Source organism: Scyliorhinus torazame, chromosome X (assembly GCF_047496885.1).
Source record: "Scyliorhinus torazame isolate Kashiwa2021f chromosome X, sScyTor2.1, whole genome shotgun sequence".
NCBI classification, from domain to species: Eukaryota; Metazoa; Chordata; class Chondrichthyes; order Carcharhiniformes; family Scyliorhinidae; genus Scyliorhinus; species Scyliorhinus torazame.
The window spans coordinates 8,708,404-8,729,481 of record NC_092738.1 but is presented as its reverse complement, the minus strand read 5'-3'; the positions used below and the strand labels follow the sequence as shown (position 1 = coordinate 8,729,481).

Here is a 21,078-nt window from a genome sequence, read left to right as displayed (position 1 = left end):
CCAATCGTTCCTATCGATTTCCTCCAATAGAGGGGTGGGTGCCCTGATTGCTGGGTGTGTCCTAGGTGACCGTTGGCCTGCTTTGTTCTGGTCTCCTCTGGCGCCGGGGTGTCTGCCTTGGTATCGTTTACTTAAATGTGTCCCCAGGGATGGCTCATTAGTATGGTAATAGTTTGCAGTATCGGTCTTGTCTGGGTGCTACGGCTCCAATCAACAGACAAACCCTACACCTGCTTGCTTTCTCAGTATTGTCCATTTTCCCTGCAATCTTTGAAAAGTGTCCATTTTGTAATCGGGAAGTGGCCATCCCAGATGGCTACACGCCCTCCTTGTGATCCTCAACGCGAAGCGTGAAGGATCACATTACTGCGTAGTCTTCGTTCTCTGACTAAGCGGGGCATCCATAAGCAGTTCACGGGCTCTACACTGCCCTATCCTATGAAACGCAATTTTTACCTGAAATCATTTTACTTACATACATCAGTATAAAACTCTACGGGGCGCTATGACATTCAGGCATGCATTACAAAATTTAAAAACTGGAACCTCTAACTATCCTCAATAACTATCCTCACTCAAACAATCAACAATAATCTACAACACTTTAAACTGTACAAATAGCAGCAACACAAGTTTCTCTGGCTTGGCAGTCAGGCACAGAGGTTTACATTTCTTTATTGAACAAAACACACATAAAGAGAAGCGGATGCACTTTAATTCATGTCAAGGGGTTTGGGGGTTTGGTGAAGTCCAAAAATAGTGTATACCGGGTGCGAGAGCAGTAGGCTCTCCTTCGCTATTTTCTGATTCTAAGTGTCTCCCGGTAATCAGTGGTCAGTCGCCATGATCCATCGGGTTTCCTGACGGGCCAAATCGGTGCGTTGTTTGTGGAGGCTACTGATCTGAGTACGCCTTGATCAAGCAGACTCTCTATTACTTTGGAGATTTCTCCCTCTGCCTCTTGGGGAAAACCGTACTGCTTTTGGGGTCTGGGGTCGGGACCTGTAATATTTACCAAGCCAGCGATCTTGCCAGTCGTGCTTGTGATGTGCAAATGCTGCTTTGTGTTGCTGCAGGACTTCCCTAACCTGTTTGTCCTGACGAGGATCGAACCAGAAGTCTCCTACTGAGCTAATCCTGTTTTCATAGTCTCCAACTGTGAGCGTGGCGGGGGCTCGTGCTGCCTTTGCCATTCTCCAAACACATTTATCAACTGGATCAAAAGAGAGGTTGTGGGAGCTCATAAAATCGATTCCTAGGATGTGTTCAGCTGTCTGGGGTAGATCAATCAAAACTACGGGGTGTTTAATTGTAATGTTCCCTATTTGTATCGCTACAGGGGCTGTGATGTGTCCTTGTTGTAAATGACCTGTAAAGCCGCTGAGTGTGATGGTGTCTGTTGTGGGCCACGTGTCTCGCTGAAACATCGTGGAGGAATTGAGTGTGGTGTGGGACCCTCCTGTGTCCCAAAGGAATTCTACGGGGTGTCCCCGGACTTTGCCTGCTACGACCGGTCTACCGGACCTGTCCCAAAGGGTGTCGCAGACCCAAGTTGGGGAGCCCGAACACCGTCAGTCGGTGCCGTTCATGTCAAGGTTCTCTGAACGGGCGCTAACGCTATGGATTGGCTTTGCCCTATTCTTATTTAGGGTGCCTGTCTGTTGGTTTCTCTGCTGCTTTTGGGGCGCGTTGCACTCTCGTGCAAAGTGTCCTAATTGTCCACAGTTGTAACATTCCTGGGATTTTGGCTGTGGTGGGCTGTTCTTCCCCTCATTTACCCATGCGGGGTTCTGGTGCGCTTTAACTGGATTCATGTCTGCCTGCTCTTCCTCAGTTTTTGCAAATGCGGTTTTGCCTTGGACGGATTGTTCCCACGATCGGGACAATCTCTTCAAAACCCATTTCTCGTTGTGGGCCTCGTCTGAGGGGTCGTAATTTGCACAAGCTCTCTGTCCTGCGTCTTTCGCGTGAGAGACTAGGATTCGAGTCCATTTGGCCATGTTATCTGGGGACAAATGGGCGCGGGCTAACTCTCCGAAAACTGCTGTGAAATGTATCCACAAGCGTCCAGCAAACGCTGTGGGGTGCTCTGTCTTCTTTTGCCTACACTTGTTTAGGGCGTCTACCGGGTCTCCTCTGTTATAGCCGATCGCATCTAGGATCGCTGTGTGCATCTCTTGGAGTGTGCCTCCTCCTAAATTCTGTGGGTCGGGAAGGGCTGCCACGACTGAAACTGTGAGCTTCACTTGCTCCTTTTCGTCCAGGCCGTACATGGTAGCCTGCTGTTTAACTCTAGCGAAAAACTGGTGGGGGTCTGATGTGGGAAGGAACGGTGTAATCTTTCCACACGCGTCCCGTAATTGGGTCACGGTTAACGGGGTTGTATACAGGAAATCTGCGTTTCCTTCTGCTGCGGCCCTCCGGTGTGTGGTTACAGGGTTCTTGGGGGTGTGTTCTGCCTGTTCAGTCGGGGGTTGGGGTGCTTTTCTCTTTTGTGGTTTTTCTTGCGTACATGTCCCATGTACGTATCTGTGGGCAGTCTCATTTAACTCCTGCCAATCGGGGCCTTTTTCCTGGTCTAATTGGGGTCCAAACGTACTTTGAAAGCCATTCTGGACAGAAAGCAGAGATTGCAATTCTGCAATTTGCTTCCGGCACTTTGCGTGATCTACTGAGCTCTGCCTTTGTTCCGTTGTGGAAGTGTGGAGCGCTCGTAGGGCTGCTTTCAAATCATTGCACTGTTTCTGCAATTTCTACCTGTTGCTCGGTTTCTTGTCTTACCAAGTTGCATGTCCTGGTAGGCCTTATATTGGGTCTGAAAACTACTCAAATGGGCGAGACAAGACTGGTGTGCCAACTTGGCATCATCCGCCTCTCTGTCCCTCACTGCTAACTGTTCTCTCAAATCTTTATTCTCTTTCTCAAACTCGCTCACACCTCCCTCACTATTTCTGTCTCTCTCCTCTATCTCTCCAAGGAGCGTCCTAATGACCTCCTCTGTGCCTCGCAATTGTGCCAAGCAGGACACGATTGCTATCGGCTTGCGAGCTTTCCCTGAGCTCTTCTTGTGGATCTCTGACAGGTTCTCCCACCAAGTATGTCCTATACTCCCGGGACCTGTTTCGTCATTCGCGCAGAATTCGCTCTAAAGGTGCTCCTTTCCCTTTGAGGTGCTTTCTGATTTCCTCTTCCCATACGGGACACTGTCCTACTCTACTGGTCGCTGCGACCTCAAATTCCTGGGGGTTTATAAGGCGTTCCAGTGCCTTCATTGCCATTTTCTCTATCTAGGTTCTCTACTGAATTTGGAACAGGGGGTGATGAAGTGGTGATGTAAACACGGGTACTGCTTACACTAATTTCCGGCCAACAAAACTCCCGACAGTTTTACACAACAAAATCTCTCAGGTTTACCTTATATCCCTGTTAGTACGCATGCATTAACACACTTCCGAATCTCGGAGGTTTGATCAGTATTGTTCTTACACTTGTGGTCTTTCCTGTTTCCAATTGGATTCCAATTCAAATTTTGGGTTCTCTCGGAGTGGTTAGGCCACTTCTAAGTCGAGTCCCGTCAGATATCGCCAGTAAATGTTGCTAATTGTGTTTCTCTTAATTTGGCTCTGAAGATGGCGGCCAATATGGTCGCCTTCCTTAATTCTAATTACGTTTTGCTCTAGAGTCGCCAGGTATCTCTCGATACCGCCACAAGGTTCAAAACCGAATACTGATCAAAGACTCGATACACCAGTTAGTAAGTTCAAACTCAATGCTCATTTATTTCCACACAGTCAAATATACTCATGCATGAAACTCTACAAACTAAACTATCACTACTGCTAAAGCCTATACTTAGCTTCGGGCACCCACTCAGTCAGAGGAACAATGGCCGTTGTTCGGTTCTGAGGCTGCTGGTGTTGAACTGGTCTGGAATAACAGCTAGGAGCGTCTGTCTGGTAGCGTGCGTTGACCTTGGACTTACTTGTTCTGATGTTGCTGTTGGGCAGGTCTCTCCTTGGTGAGAGCCAGAGCCAAGAGAGCGATTCTCTCTTGGGGGATTCTTCTTATACCCAAAAGTTGCTTCGCGCCTTGAACTTGGCCCCAATTAATTGGGCCGTTTCCCAATCGTTCCTATCGATTTCCTCCAATAGAGGGGTGGGTGCCCTGATGGCTGGGCGTGTCCTAGGTGACGGTTGGCCTACTTTGTTCTGGTCTCCTCTGGCGCCGGGGTGTCTGCCTTGGTATCGTGTACTTAAATGTTACCCTTTTGTCCCCGGGGATGGCTCATTAGTATGGTAATGGTTTGCAGTATCGGTCTTGTCTGGGAGCTACGGCTCCAATCAACAGACAAACCCTGCACCTGCTTGCTGTCTCAGTATTGTCCATTTTCCCTGCAATCTTTGCAAAGTGTCCATTTTGTAATCGGGAAGTGCCCAGATGGCTACACTGTCAATCTTCCTCCTCTTCCACAAAGCAGAGGTACAGGTGAGTCCCATGGGTCAACCCACTGTGATCCAAGGAATGCTGCAGCAGGAGAGAGAAACTTACCCAACAATAAATGGCAAATGAATACCGAAGCAGCAAGAGAAAATAAAAGTTTGTAATAACACAATAAATTGAGCAATGGCCTGTTATTGAGCTCTTTGAAGCTGAATGCAGAAGTCAGTTTCACGCTTGGGAATCTTGGCAGCACAGTTTTTTTAAGTGAGAATTCTGAACAAGTATCCAGCACATGTACATGTTAGGAAACAGCTTCTCTTCCTCAGTCTCCATTTTATATTTGACACAAGCTTCCCGTTCCGGTTCACCCACCATACCAGTGATCCAAATCCAATCCAGAGAGACTGACTGCTTTGTGAGCCAATTGAAGGTCAGTCCTGAGCAGGGCTATGGAAATTGAGTGCATGTGAATGGGTCGGGGCTACACCCGATATATAATGACTCTTGAGGAGTTGGACTGATTTGTTTCTTTCCTTTGTCACCACTTTTTCAAATAGTATCCAGAATTACTGGTTGCTTCTTACACTAATAATGAAGATGCTTTGAATGAGCCCGATGGTGTGGCTCTTGTATGGAATATGAAGTTTAAGAAGACCACTCCAGAGTATATCTTTCACTGCCAGGTATTGTTGATTGTATTGAAACCATTTTACATGTATTCAGTTTATGGATTCCAGCTCTTCCAAACCAATTGCTAGATTTAGAAACCATGCTTGGTCTATCTTGGCAGGATACCAGAAAGTTGTATTTTGTATAATATTCATGCTGAACATAGAACATTCCAGCGCAGTACAGGCCCTTCGGCCCTCGATGTTGCGCCGACCTGTGAAACCACTCTAAAGCCCATCTACACTATTCCCTTATCGTCCATATGTCTATCCAATGACCATTTGAATGTCCTTAGTGTTGGCGAGTCCACTACTGTTGCAGGCAGGGCATTCCACGCCCTTAATGCAACTTCTGCAACCACCCCCGGGACACAATCCTACATCCTCCCCGCCAACAACTGAGCCAATACTTTCACATCCGTGTTCAATAGTGATATGGGTCTAGACGACCCACATTCCACCGGATCCTTCCCTTTTTTGGGGATTAGTGTGATTACTGCCTGCTTCATCGTCTCCGGCAACTCCCCCTTCTCCAGCGCTTCATTAAACGCCCCCAATAGATGTCGTGCCAGGTCCGCCGCAAATTCCTTATAAAATTCTGCCGGGTACCCATCCAGCCCAGGGGCCTTCCCCGACTTCATACCCCTGATACTATCCAGCACCTCCCTCAGCCCCAGGGGCTCCTCCAACGCCTGCCTCTTTGCTTCCTCCACCTGGGGAAATTCCAGCTCCATGTCCCCCTCCTCTCCCCCCCGCCCCCCCCGGGTCTGCCTCGTAAAGTCCCTATTGGTACTCCCGAAACGCCTCATTTATCTTCCCTGCCTCTGACACCACATCCCCAGCCTCAGTCCGGATCTTCAATATTTCCCTGGATGCGGCCTGCCTCCGCAGCTGGTGCGCCAGCATGCGGCTCGCCTTCTCCCCATACTCGTACTGCACCCCTCTTGCCCTACGCAGTTGCCCTACTGCCCTCCTTGTTGTCGGCTGTCAAATTGCCCCTGCAACCTTTTCCTCCTCACCAATCCCTCCACGGTGGGCACCCTCGAATATTCCCTGTCCACCTCCACTATCTTGCTCACTAGACGGTCATGTTCCGCCCTCCTTTCCTTATTCGCACGAACCGTAAATGAGATAATTTCTCCCGGACCACTGCCTTCGGTGCTTCCCAAAAAATGCTCCCCGACACCTCCCCATTCTGATTGAACTCCACATAATCCCTAATCGCCAACCCCACCTTATCACAAAAACCTCCATCCGCCAACAACCCTCAAATCTCCACCCCGGCCTTTGCTTTCGTCCCGTACTGACCCGAATATCCAGCCAGTGGGGTGCATGGTCCGAGATAACTATCCCCGCATACTCTGCCCCCTCCACTCCAACCAAAATCTCCCAACTCACTACAAAGTAATCAATCCTCGAATACACCTCATAGACGTGTGAAAAGAAGGAATACTCCCTTCCCACTGGGTTCTGAAAGCGCCATGGATCCACCATACCCATCCTCTCCATACACCCCCCCCAGCTCCCTTGCCATTCGTACCCTACCCATCGACCTGGGGCTCGACCAATCCACCCTCGGCTCCAGGACACAGTTAGAATCTCCTCCCATGATCAACTGGTACGTGGCCAAACCCGGGATTGCTGCCAGCAACCCCCTCATTAAACCCAGATCATCCCAATTTGGGGCATACACATTTACCGACACTACCGGTGCCCCTTCCAATACCCCACTCACAATCACATATCTCCCACCTGGATCCCTCACCTCCTTCACACTCACAAATCCCATTTTTTTTCTCATTAAAATCGCCACTCCCCTCAATTTCAAATCAAACCCGAGTGAAAAACCTGCCCGACCCACCCCTTCCTGAACCTAACCTGGTCTTTCACACGGAGGTGTGTCTCCTGCAAAAAGACAACCCCCGCTTTCAAGCTCCTGAGGTGCGCGAACACCCACGACCTTTTAACCGGCCCATTCAGTCCCCGGACGTTCCAAGTTACCAACCTTACCGGAGGCTTGCGCCTCCAATCCCCTCTACCGTCCGTCATCTTCCCCACTTAACTCCTGCCCCTTTAATTCCACTCCTGCCCCTGCCCGAAGGCATATCCTAATGACCCCCACTCCTCAGCTCAAAGAAGAAGGCCTCCTGCTGGCCGTACCCTCCCCCATCCAAACAAGGACTTCTCCTGAACTCCAGGTAGCCTTCTCCAAAAGCAAACAAACAGATGTTCAACACAAACAGTCCCATAAAACAGGGGGCGGGGGGGATGTGAACATAAACCTTTCACCCCTACAACTCCTTACAATCTCAACATTGAACACAAACCCCCTCCCCCCCCCACAAAAAAAGGCGAAAATCCCCCAATCCCTACATCCACTTCAAACATGCTCCCGCCCATTACATAGAGCCAGCACCCTGGTTCCCAAGCATTGTCCACTCAGTTCTCCCCCAGTTTATGCTCCTTAATGAAGTCTTCGGCCACTTCTGGGGTCTCAAAATAATACTCCCGGCCTCGGCACGTCACCCATAATTTCGCCGGGTAGAGCACCCCAAACCTGATCTGCCGCTGGTACAGCACCGCCTTGGCCTTGTTGAAACCTGCCCGCCGTTTTGCCAACTTGGCTCCGATGTCCTGATATTTCCCTCCCAGTCGCAGCTACGCTTCTCCCTGGCCCACCGTAGAATTTTCTCTTTCTCCACAGCTCTCGGCTTTTGCCTCAGAGACCTATGCGCTCGGTCCACTTCAAGTGCCTTATCTAGCACCCCTTCTGCCACCAGTCCCGCCAGCATCCTTGAGACGTACCTCGTGGCACTCACACCTTCCACTCCTTCAGGCAAGCCCACTATTCACAGGTTCTGCCTTCTCGAGGCATTCTCCTGCTCCCACCTTTGCCCTCAGCGTTTTACGAAGGTCTCCTCGGAGCCCCACCTCCGCCTCTAGAGCCACCACACGATCACTGTGGTCCGAGATCACTCCTTCAATCTCCCGAATCTGTGACCCCTGCACCTCCAAACACCTCTCCATCCGCTCCAAAGTACTCTTCTGGGGTGCCACAGCTTCTGCAATGACCTTTGCATGATCCTCATACATTTCTTTCCTCTGTTTATGGAATTCCTCCTTGATAAAAGTCATCAGTTCCTGTATCTGGGGCCTTACAGCTTGCCCCTTCCCCGCCTGCATGCTGGAAGAGACTGTCTGTGAAGCACAAGACTGTTTCAACTTTCCAGCCAAACCTCTCCCTGTTTTCTGCCGGGTCCGGTGATCAGAAGACATCCCATTCCAGGGGTAAACTACTCCTCTAACATTCACCTACGCCTTTTCATCAAAATTGCACCGGATCTGGGTAAAAAGAGCCCTTTTCTGTGACTTTGAACAGGAACAGACCTTTATGTGACCAATCACTCCATGGTCACAAGCGGAAGTTCCTGAAGGGACGACACCTGACATCCAGTATTAAACGGCTCCTAAATGTAATCATGATGCCTGTGGAGGGGCGCGAGGTTGAGGTGGCCATGGATGCAGAGAAGCCCTTTGATCGAGTGGAATGGAGGTACCTGTGGGATGTCCTGGGAAGGTTTGGGTTTAGACAGGGATTCGTGGATTGGGTCCGGTTGCTATATCAGGCACCGGTGGTGAATGCAAGGACCAACCGCGTCCGGTCGGAGTATTTTAGTCTGTGCAGGGGGACAAGGCAGGGGCGTCCACTCTCCCCACTACTGTTTGTCCTGGCCATAGAGTCTTTGGCAACGGCACTGAGGACATTGAACATTTGGCGGGGGATAGTGAGAGGGGGGGGTGGAGTATAGGGTCTCGCTCTATGTGGATGATTTGCCCCTGTATATAACAGACCCGTTGGGGGGGATTGCAGGAATTATGGGGATACTGAAGAAATTTGGCCGGTTCTCAGGTTACAAACTAAACATGAGCAAGAGCGAGGTCTTCGCGATCCAGGCACGGGGGCAGGAGAGGAGACTGAGGGCGATGCCGTTTAAAGTGGTGGGAAGGAGCTTTAGGTATCTGGGGATTCAGGTGGCAAGGGACTGGGGGCAGCTTCATGAATTAAATTTAGGCAGGATGATTGAACAAATGAAAGGGGACTTCCGCAGGTGGGACGTGCTCCCGCTGTCATTGGCGGGGAGGGTACAGACCGTGAAGATGACAGTCTTCCCGAGATTGCTGTTTGTGTTTCAGTGTCTCCCAATCTTTATCCCCAAGGCATTTTTTAGGAAAGTCAATGATCTCGGGCATGGGATGGGAAAGCCCCGAGGGTGAAGAAGGTCCTTCTTGAGCGGGGGCGCGGGGAGGGAGGCTTGGCCCTTCCGAACTTTATTAACTACTACTGGGCAGCTAATATTTCAATGGCTAGGAAGTGGGGCCGGGGTCGATGTGGGAGCGAGTGGAGGCGGCACCTTGTAAGGGCACGAGTCTGGAGTCTCTGTTAACGGCACCTCTGCCGTTCTCGCCGGCTCGGTACTCCACAAGCCCAGTGGTAGTGGCAGCCCTGAGAATGTGGGGGCAATGGAGACAGCACGTGAGATTGGTCACCGATTTGTAACAATTACCGGTTTGCTCCGGGAGGGCTGGACGGGGGCTTTAGGAGGTGGCAGCGGACAGGGATTGAGAGTTTTGGAGATCTCTTCATGAAGGAGGGGTTCCTGAGCCTGGAAGAGCTAGAGGAGGAGTTTGAGTTGCTGGGTGGGAACAGATTTCAGGACCTGCAGGTACGGGACTTTGTCCGGAGGCAGGTTCCAAGCTTCCCTCGCCTCCCACTAAGGGGACTACAGGATAAGGTGATGTCGAAAACAGGGGTTGGCAAAGGGGGGGGGGGGTCTCGGAAATATATTAGGAATTGATGGAGTGGGGAGGGGTCCCAATCAGGGAGGTGAAAAGGAGGTGGGAGGACAGTTGGGGGGGAGTTGGAAGCCGGGTTATGAGAGAAGGCCCTGAAAAGAGTCAATTCATCCTCGTCGTGTGCCAGGCTCAGCCTGATCCAGTGCAAGGTGGTCCACAGGGCTAATATGACTGGCCCGGTTGAACAGGTTTTTTGAGGCGGTGGAGGACAGGCGCGGGCGCTGTGGGGGTAGTCCGGCGAATCATCTCCATATGTTTTGAGCGTGTCCGAAGCTGAGGGGATTTTGGCAGGGATTCTCAGATGTCATATCAGAGGTACTGGAAGGGAGGGTGACTCCGAGTCCAGAGGTGGCAATATTTGGAGTGTCGGAAGATCCGGGAGCCCAGGTGGGGAGAGAGGCCGACGTTTTGGCCTTCTCTTCAAAGAGTGCCATGGGATCTTTTATACCAGCCTTAGAGCAGATGGGGCCTGCGAGATGTTTATAGTTTAAAAATGGAGTTCAAAGACTTCCGGTTGCGGCAGGGATGAGCTAGCCGCACGTTTCGGCGGCTCCAGCTCCGACGGAACTTCGGGCTCTTTTAAGAGCCCCAACGGGGACTTGGACGGCCGTAAAACCCGGTGCGAGGCGCGAGGGAAGGGAGTCCCCCTCGAAAGACGGAGGGAAAAACCGGCGCCGGCGGCTGCAGCCTGAAGAATCTGCAGCCAGAAGATCAGAGAGAGAGAGAGAGGGAGTGAAACAAAATGGCGGCGGAGAAACCACAGGTGACATGGGGGCCTGAGCAGGACGAGGTGGTGAGACGGTGCGTGGACCTGCTGAAGAAGGAGGTAATGACCCCGTTGTTACAGGCAATTGAGGGGCTTAAGCAGACTTTAAAGACCCAGGAGACGGAACTTCGCGTGGTGGAGCAGAAGGTGTCAGGTATTGAGGACGAGGTCCTGGGCCTGGCGGTCAAGACTCAGACGCACGAGGCACTTCATAAAAAGTGTGCTGACAGGATTGAGGCCCTTGAAAATGGAGCGCGAAGGAAGAACCTTAGGGTACTAGGTCTCCCGGAGGGTGTGGAAGGAGTGGACTGTGGAGCGTACGCAAGTAAGATGCTGAGCTCACTGATGGGTGCTGAGGCCCCTGCGGGCCCCATGGAGGTGGAGTGGGCAAATCGGATCCCGGCGAGAAGACCAAAAGCGGGAGAACCACCGAGGGCGATAATCGTGCGATTCTACCGCCTTAAGGACAGAGAAGAGGTCCTGAGATGGGCCAAAAAGGTGCGGAGCAGCAGATGGGAGAATGCTGTGGTAAGGATCTACCAGGATTGGAGTGCGGAGGTGGCGAGAAGGAGGGCGAGCTTCAACCGAGCCAAAGAGGTTTTGCACAAAAGGAAGGTGAAGTTTGGGATGCTGCAGCCGGCAAGACTATGGGTCACGCATCAGGAGAGACAATATTATTTTGAGACGGCAGAGGAAGCATGGTCCTTCATCAATGAAGAGAAACTGGACCGGAACTGAGGGACTGATGCTGCAGGGAACTGTTATTGTTGTTATTATTGTTTTTGTTAATGGGATGGTGAAAGTTAAGCGAGAAGTAAACAGGGAAGGGGGGGGGGACACTGGGGAAATGTGGGCGCCGGTGAGGGAGGAGAGGCGGGACATAGTCAGAGAATGGGGAAGGAGAGGGGGAGGGGAAAGGGAGCTGCGCCATAAGAGGCGGGACAGGTAAAGGGATGTTCCCGCGCCAGAAAGAATAAGGCGGGAAAACAGACGCAAGGCGGATAGGAGTTCCCTCACACCGGGAGGGCCGAGGAGCGAGCAGGAGTAGCCGGGGTCAGTTGAAGTCAGCTGAAGTCAGTGATATGGGGGGAGCAATCAAGCTAGATAGGGATCTAGCGGGGGGGGGGGGGGGGGGGGGGAAGGGGACAACTGGGTTGCTGCTGCGGAAAACCAAAAGGAAATGGCTAAAGAGAAGATGGCCGGGGGCGGAATGCGACGCTGGGGGAGCGAGCGGGAGCGCGGAGGCGGGATATGGGACTGGCCTAGAGAAGGTAATGGCTAGTCGACACGGGAGGGGGGCAGGTAGCCCCCCAGTGAGGTTGATCACGTGGAACGTGAGAGGCCTGAATGGGCCGATAAAAAGGGCCCGAGCGCTCGCGCATTTGAAAGGACTAAGGGCAGACGTGGTCATGCTCCAAGAGACGCACCTAAAGGTGGCGGACCAAGTTAGGCTAAGGAAAGGATGGGTGGGACAGGTGTTCCACTCAGGACTGGACGCAAAGAACAGAGGGGTGGACATTTTGGTGGGGAAACGGGTAGCATTTGAAGCAAAGAACATCGTAGCAGATAGTGGAGGTAGATATGTAATGGTGAGTGGTAGGCTGGAGGGAATGGAGGTCGTGTTGGTTAATGTGTATGCCCCAAATTGGGACGATGCGGGGTTCATGAGATGGATGCTGGGGCGTATTCCGGACCTGGAGGCAGGAAATTTGATTTTAGGAGGGGACTTCAATATGGTGCTGGACCTGGGGCTAGATAGATCCAGCTCAAGGACTGGAAGAAGGCCGGCAGCGGCCAAGGTACTTAAGGGGTTTATGGACCAAATGGGGGGAGTGGATCCATGGCGATTTCTTAGACCCAGGGCTAGGGAGTATTCCTTCTTCTCCCACGTCCATAAAGTGTACTCCCGGATAGATTTTTTTGTTCCAGGAAGGTCGTTGATCTCTAGGGTGGAAGAAGCTGAATACTCAGCCATAGCGGTTTCGGATCATGCCCCACATTGGGTGGACCTGGAAGTAGGAGAGGACAGGGAGCAGAGAACACTGGCGATTAGATGTGGGACTGATGGCGGATGAGGGAGTGTGTGCAAGAGTGAGGGGGTGTATCGAGAGATACCTGGAGGTCAATGACGACGGCGAGGTCCCTGTGGGAGTGGTCTGGGAAGCACTAAAAGCGGTGGTCAGAGGAGAGCTGATTTCTATTGGGGCCCACAAAAGGAAAACAGAGGCCAAGGAAAGGGATAGATTACTGGGGGAGATTTTAAGGGTGGACAGGGAATTTGCAGAGACCCCTGAGGAGGAGCTGTACAGGGAGAGGAGACTACTCCAGACCGAGTTTGACCTTCTGACCACCAGAAAGGCGGAGGTACTGTGGAGGAAGGCACAGGGGAGGAGGTATGAATATGGGGAAAAGGCTAGTCGCCTGTTGGCGCACCAACTGCGAAAGAGGGCAGCAGCGAGGGAGATAGGAGGAATTAGGGATGAAAGGGGAGACACTGTGCGAAGGGCAGGAAAGATAAATGAGGTGTTTAAGACCTTTTATGAAGAACTGTATAGGTCTCAGCCCCCAGAGGGAGAGGAGGGGATGCGGCAGTTCCTGGATCAGTTGAGGTTCCCGAAAGTGGAGGAGCAGGCGGTGGCAGGCCTGGGGGCGCCGATTGAGGTGGACGAGGTTATTAAGGGACTGGGAAGCATGCAAGCAGGGAAGGCCCCGGGGCCAGACGGGTTCCCGGTGGAATTCTACAGAAAATATGTGGACTTATTGGCCCCGTTGTTGGCGAGGACGTTCAATGAGGCCAGGGAAGGGGGGACACTACCCCCGACAATGTCGGAGGCGACGATATCGCTAATTTTGAAGAGGGACAAAGATCCGATGCAGTGTGGGTCCTATCGACCTATTTCACTATTGAACGTGGACGCCAAACTGCTAGCAAAGGTGCTGGCATCGAGGATAGAGGACTGTGTCCCAGGGGTGGTGCACGAAGACCAGACAGGGTTCGTAAAAGGGAGAAAATTGAATGTTAACGTGCGACGGCTATTAGGGGTGATAATGATGCCCTCAGTGGAGGGGGAGGCAGAGATAGTGGCGGCAATGGACGCAGAGAAGGCATTTGATAGGGTGGAGTGGGAGTATTTATGGGAAGTGTTAAGGAGGTTTGGGTTTGGGAACGGATTTATTCGCTGGGTTAGACTACTTTATGGGGCACCAACGGCAAGCGTAGTTACAGGTCGACATAGATCGGAGTATTTCCGATTATATAGGGGAACAAGACAGGGATGCCCGCTGTCTCCATTGTTGTTTGCGCTGGCAATTGAACCTCTGGCCATGGCGCTGAGAGACTCCAGGAAATGGAGAGGGGTGACTAGAGGGGGAGAAGAACACCGAGTCTCGTTATACGCGGATGACCTATTGCTATACGTGTCGGACCCAGCGGGGGGGATGATAGAGGTTATGCGAATCTTGAGGAGATTCGGGGAATTTTCGGGGTATAGGTTAAACATAGGGAAGAGTGAATTATATGTGATACATCCAGGGGACCAGATTAGAGAGATAGAAGGCTTACCGCTAAGGAAAGTGGAAAGAAACTTCCGATACTTGGGGATTCAGATCGCTAGGAGCTGGGGAACCTTGCACAGACTTAATCTGACACGGCTGGTAGAACAAATGGAGGAGGACTTTAGGAGGTGGGACATGCAGCCTTTATCGCTGGCGGGCAGGGTGCAAGCAATTAAGATGATGGTCCTCCCGAGGTTCTTATTTGTATTTCAATGTCTCCCTATTTTAATCACCAGGACCTTTTTTAATAAAATAGATAGGAGCATTACGAGCTTTGTGTGGGCAGGGAAAGTTCCGAGAGTAAGGAGGGGGTTCCTGCAGCGCAGTAGGGACAGAGGAGGACTGGCACTACCGAACTTGGGAGATTATTATTGGGCCGCCAATGTGGCAATGATACGTAGATGGATGATGGAGGGTGAGGGAGCGGCGTGGAAAAGGCTGGAGAGAAGGTCCTGTAAAGGGACGAGTCTAGAGGCGCTGGTGACGGCGCCGCTACCGTTCTCACCGAAAAAGTACACCACGAACCCGGTGGTGGCGGCAACACTGAACATATGGGGACAGTGGAGGCGACAGAGAGGGGTGCGGGGAGCCCTGGTGGGGTCCCCTATCAGGAACAACCATAGGTTCGCCCCAGGAAGAATGGATGGAGGATTTCAGAGCTGGTACCATTTTGGAATTAGGAAGGTGGGAGATTTATTCATAGATGGGACTTTTGCGAGCTTGGGAGCACTGGAGGAAAAGTATAAGTTACCCCAGGGGAATTTCTTGAGATATATGCAGGTGAGGGCGTTTACTAGACAACAGGTGAGGGAATTTCCGCCGCTCCCGACACAGGGGATACAGGACAGGGTGCTTTCAGGGGTGTGGGTCGCAGAGGGCAAGGTGTCAGAGATTTATAGAGAGATGAGGGAAGAGGGGGAGGAGTCGGTGGGCGAATTAAAAAGAAAGTGGGAAGAAGAATTAGGGGAGGAGATAGAGGAGGGTATGTGGGCTGATGCCCTAAGCAGGGTAACTTCCTCTTCCTCATGCGCCAGGCTTAGCCTGATTCAATTTAAGGTGCTACATAGAGCACACATAACGGGGGCAAGATTGAGCAGGTTCTTTGGAGTGGAGGACAAATGTGGGAGGTGTGGCGGGAGCCCGGCAAACCATGCACATATGTTTTGGGCGTGCCCGGCACTGGAAGGGTATTGGAAGGGAGTGACGGGAGTGATTTCGCAGGTAGTGAAGGCCCGGGTCAAACCAGGCTGGGGGTTAGCTCTATTTGGAGTTGCGGAAGAGCCGGGAGTGCAGGAGGCGAAAGAGGCCGATGTCGTGGCCTTTGCGTCCCTCGTAGCCCGGCGCAGGATCCTACTCATGTGGAAGGAGGCGAAACCCCCCGGACTGGAGGCCTGGGTAAACGATATGGCGGGGTTTATTAAACTGGAGCAGATAAAGTTTGCCCTGAGAGGATCGGCTCAAGGGTTCACCAGGCGGTGGCAGCCATTTCTCGACTACCTAGGGGAACGTTAGAGGGAAGACGGATGACCAGCAGCAGCAACCCAGGGGGGGGGTGGGGGGGGAGGCAGTTGAGTATAGGGCAATAGAGTACGAGGTTTTGTTACTTGTATATTATTACTACTATTATTACTATTGTTAAAAAGTTTAAAAATTTCTGTTTTGTTACTGTTATCGTTTCGCTTGTTTTGTAAGCGGGAAAAATGTTGCTCAGGGAAAAAAATTTCAATAAAATATATTTTTAAAAAATTTTTAAAATGGAGTTCAAAGATGGAACATTGATACATGGGAACATGGAAAATAGAAGCAGGAGGAGGCCATTCGGCCCTTCGAGCCTGCTCCGCCATTCATTATGATCATGGCTGATCATCAAGTTCAATACTCTGATCCCACCTTCTCCCCATATGCCTTGATCCCTTTAGCCCCAAAAGCTAAGTCCTTCTTGAAATTACACAACGTTTGGCCTCAACTACTTTCTGTGGTAGTGAATCCCACAGATTCACCGCTCTCTGGGTGAAGAAATTTCTCCTCACCTCAGTCCTAAAAGTTTACCCCTTATCCACAACTTATGACCCCTGGACTCCCCAACCATCGGGAACATTCTTCATGAATCTACCCTGTCTAATTCTGTTAGAATTTCGTAAGTTTCTATGAGATCCCCTCTCACTCTTCTAAACTCCAATGAATATAATCCCAAATGATTTAGTCTCTCCTCATATGACAGTCCCACAATCCCAGGAATGAGCCTGGTAAACCTTTGCTGCACTCCCTCCATAGCAAGAACATCCTTCCTCAGACACGGACACCAGAACTGCTCACAATACTCCAGGTGTGGCCTCACCAATGCCCTATACAACTGCAGTAAAACATCCCTATTCCTGTACTCAAATCCTCTCGCCATGAAGGCCAATATACCATTTGCCTTCTTTACTGCCTGCTGTACCTGCGCGCTGACTTTCAGCGACTGATTCACGAGGACACCAAGGTCTCGCTGAGTATCCGCCTCTCTCAATTTACACCATTCAAATAATAATCTGCCTTCCTATTTTTGCTACCGAAGCGGATAACCTCATATTAATGAAAGCAGCTAGTCTTTTTTGATTTTGATTTTTAGTTATGAGAAAATGTAATTGTATTTAATTGTTATCTTTTCCAGTCAAAAGTCATGTCTGCCTGCTTTGCACAGTTTCACCCAAATCTCATGGTGGGTGGAACATATTCTGGTCAGATTGTCCTTTGGGATAACCGCAGTAACAAGAAGACACCAGTCCAGCGGACTCCACTATCTGCTGCAGCCCACACAGTGAGAATAATACATTCATTAGCACATTCTGAAAATAAATTTGAATCCAAATCTTTATCACATCACATGGATTTAATATATTAATTGGATGGACATAGTGGTTTGCCAGCATTTTGTAAATGCACTTAAAATTATCATGTGAAAGAGATTTTCCAGAACTTTGTACTGAGAGCCCAATATGACTTATTCTCTGTATTACAGCATCCTGTGTACTGTGTGAATGTTGTTGGAACTCAGAATGCCCATAACCTAGTCAGTGTTTCTACTGATGGAAAACTGTGTACCTGGAGCCTGGACATGCTCTCTCAGCCACAGGTAAGGAGCAGAATTGGAGGAACGCATATTTTTCGTTACTATGCTTGGCCTGCAAAAAGGAGCATTAACATTATGTTTCAAAAAGCGCTTGCCTTTAAGCAGGAGGGCATTAATGGAGATGACTGCTGGTGTGGTTGAAGGAGTGAGTTGAAAGAATCATTTGAAGTTTGGAGAGATGGATGATAATCTTTATTATTGTCACAAGTAGGCTTACATTAACACTGCGATGTGAAAAGCCCCCAGTCGCCACATTCCGGCGCTTGTTCGGGTACACTGAGGGAGAATTCAGAATGTTCAATTCACCGAACAGCACGTCTTTCGGAACTTGTGGGAGGAAACCGGAGCACCCTTGTGCCAGCTCTGGCCTCTGAGAGATACCGGGGAATGCAAATTATGATTGGGGATTTTTGTTTTGCAGGACAGCATTGAACTGGTACACAAGCAATCGAAAGCAGTTGCTGTAACCTCCATGTCCTTCCCGCTGGGAGACATCAATAACTTTGTTGTGGGTAGTGAAGAAGGCTCTGTCTACACAGCATGTCGCCTTGGCAGGTACAACAATTACACTTACATAGATCATACAGTACAGAAGGAGGCCATTCGGCCCATCGAGTCTGCACCGACCCACTTAAGCCCTCACTTCCACCCAATCCCCGTAACCCAACAACCCCTCCTAACCCTTTTGGTCACTAAGGGCAATTTATCATGGCCAATCCACCTAACCTGCACGTCTTTGGACTGTGGGAGGAAACCGGAGCACCCGGAGGAAACCCACGCAGACACGGGGAGAACGTGCAGACTCCGCACAGTGACCCAGCGGGGAATCGAACCTTGGACCCTGGCGCTATGAAGCCACAGTGCTACCGTGCTGCCCAAACGTGTGGCAGCACGTGTGGAGAAAATGTACTATATTAGAACACAGAACATTACAGCGCAGTTCAGGCCCTTCGGCCCTCGATGTTGCGCCGACCTGTGAAACCACTCTAAAGCCCATCTACATTATTCCCTTATCGTCCATATGTCTATCCAATGACCATTTGAATGCCCTTAGGGTTGGCGAGTCCACTACTGTTGCAGGCAGGGCATTCCACGCCCTTACTACTCTCCGAGTAAAGAACCTACCTCTGACATCTGTCCTATATCAATCTCCCCTCAATTTAAAGCTATGTCCCCTCGTGCTAGACATCACCATCCGAGGAAAAAGGCTCTCACTGTCCACCCTATCTAACCCCCTGATCATCTTGTATGCCTCAAGTCCCTCAGCCTTCCCTCATAAGATCTTCCCTCCATACCAGGCAACATTCTGGTAAATCTCCTCTGCACCCTTTCCAATGCTTCCGCATCCTTCCTAGAATGCGGCGACCAGAACTGCACGCAATACTCCAAATGCGGCCTCACCAGAGTTTTGTACAGCTGCAACATGACCTCATGGCTCCGAAACTCAATCCCTCTACCAATAAAAGCTAACACACCGTACGCCTTCTTAACAACCCTCTCAACCTGAGTGGCAACTTTCTGGGATCTATGTACATGGACACCGAGATCTATCTGCTCATCCACACTGCCAAGAATCTTACCATTAGCCCAGTACTCTGTCTTCCTGTTATTCCTTCCAAAATGAATCACCTCACACTTTTCTGCATTAAACTCCATTTGCCACCTCTCAGCCCAGCGCTGCAGCTTATCTATGTCCCTCTGTAACTTGTAACATCCGTCCGCACTGTCCACAACTCCACCGACTTTAGTGTCATCCGCAAATTTACTCACCCATCCTTCTACGCCCTCCTCCGGGTCATTTATAAAAATGACAAACAGCAGTGCCCCCAAAACAGATCCTTGTGGTACACCGCTAGTAACAGGACTCCAGTCTGAACATTTCCCATCAACCACCACCCTTTGTCTTCTTCCAGCTAGCCAATTTCTGATCCAAACTGCTAAATCACCCTGAATCCCATGCCTCCGTATTTTCTGCAGTAGCCTACCGTGGGGAACCTTATCAAACACTTTACTGAAATCCATATGCACCACATCAACTGCTTTACCCTCATCCACCTGTTTGGTCACCTTCTCAAAGAACTCAATAAGGTTTGTGAGGCACGACCTACCCTTCACAAAACTGTGTTGACTATCTCTACACACATTATTACTTTCCAGATGAGAATACATCCTATCGCTTATAAACCTTTCCAAGATTTTGCCCACAACAAAAGTAAGGCTCACTGGTCTATAGTTACCGGGGTTGTCTCTACTCCTCTTCTTGAACAAGGGGACAACATTTGCTATCCTCCAGTCTTCTGGCACTATTCCTGTAGACAAAGATGACTTAAAGATCAAAGCCAAAGGTTCAGCAATCTCCTCCCTAGCTTCCCAGAGAATCCTAGGATAAATCCCATCCGGCCCAGGTGACTTATCTATTTTCACACTTTCCAGAATTGCTAACACCTCCTCCTTATGAACCTCAAGTCCTTCTAGTCTAGTAGCCTGAATCTCCGTATTCTCCTCGACAAAATTGTCTTTTTCCTGTGTGAATACTGACGAAAAATATTCATTTAGCACCTCTCCTATCTCCTCGGACTCCAAGCACAACTTCCCACGACTGTCCTTGACTGGCCCTACTCTTACCCTAGTCATTCGTTTATTCCTGACATATCTATAGAAAGCTTTAGGGCTATCCTTGATCCTACCTGCCAAAGACTTCTCATGTCCCCTCCTGGCTCTTCTAAGCTCTCTCTTTAGGTCCTCCCTAGCTAACTTGTAACTCTCGAGCGCCCTAACTGAACCTTCATGTCTTATCTTTACATAAGCTATCTTCCTCCTGACAAGTGTTTTGACTGCTTTAGTAAACCACGGTTCCCTTGCTCGACCACTTCCTCCCTGCCTGACAGGTACATACTTATCAAGGACACGCAGTAGCTGTTCCTTGAACAAGCTCCACATTTCCATTGTGTCCATCCCCTGCAGTTTTGCTCTCCATCCGATGCATCCTAAGTCTTGCCTCGTCGCATCATAATTGCCTTTCCCCCAGATATAACTCTTGCCCTGCGGTATATACCTATCCATTTCCATCACTAAAGTAATCTTAATCGAATTGTGGTCACTATCACCAAAGTGCTCACCGACCTCCAAATCTAACACCTGTCCTGGTTCATTACCCAGTACCAAATCCAATATGGCCTCGCCTCTCGTTGGCCTACCTACATACTGTGTCAGGAAACCCTCCTGCACACATTGGACAAAAACAGACCCATCTAAAGTACTCGAACTATAGCGTTTCCAGTCAATATTTGGAAAGTTAAAGTCCCCCATAACAACTACCCTGTTGCTTTCGCTCCTGTCCAGAATCATCTTTGCAATCCTTTCCTCCACATCTCTGGAACTTTTCGGAGGCCGATAGAAAACCCCTAACAGGGTGACCTCTCCTTTCCTGTCTCTAACCTCAGCCCATACTACCTCAGTAGACGAGTCCTCATCAAACTTCCTTTCTGCCACTGTGATACTGTCCTTGACAAACAACGCCACCCCTCCCCCTCTTTTACTAGCTTCCCTGAGCTTACTGAAATATCTAAACCCCGGCACCTGCAACAACCATTCCTGTCCCTGCTCTATCTATGTCTCCGAAATGGCCACAACATCGACGTCCCAGGTACCAACCCATGCCGCAAGTTCACCCACCTTATTCC

At 50.3% G+C, this 21,078-nt stretch overlaps 1 protein-coding gene across 2 annotated transcripts in view; it reads left to right on the top strand.

Annotated features, from left to right (window-relative positions):
* Nucleotides 1-21,078, top strand: part of LOC140405453 (cytoplasmic dynein 1 intermediate chain 2-like) — a 190,159-nt gene that overhangs the window by 125,897 nt on the left and 43,184 nt on the right. For both annotated transcript variants that reach the window (XM_072493884.1, XM_072493885.1), the window contains 4 exons: nt 4,998-5,123; nt 16,937-17,083; nt 17,285-17,398; nt 17,817-17,950. In XM_072493884.1, coding sequence (XP_072349985.1) covers nt 4,998-5,123; nt 16,937-17,083; nt 17,285-17,398; nt 17,817-17,950 — 521 coding nt within the window. The remainder of the gene's footprint in view (nt 1-4,997; nt 5,124-16,936; nt 17,084-17,284; nt 17,399-17,816; nt 17,951-21,078) is intronic.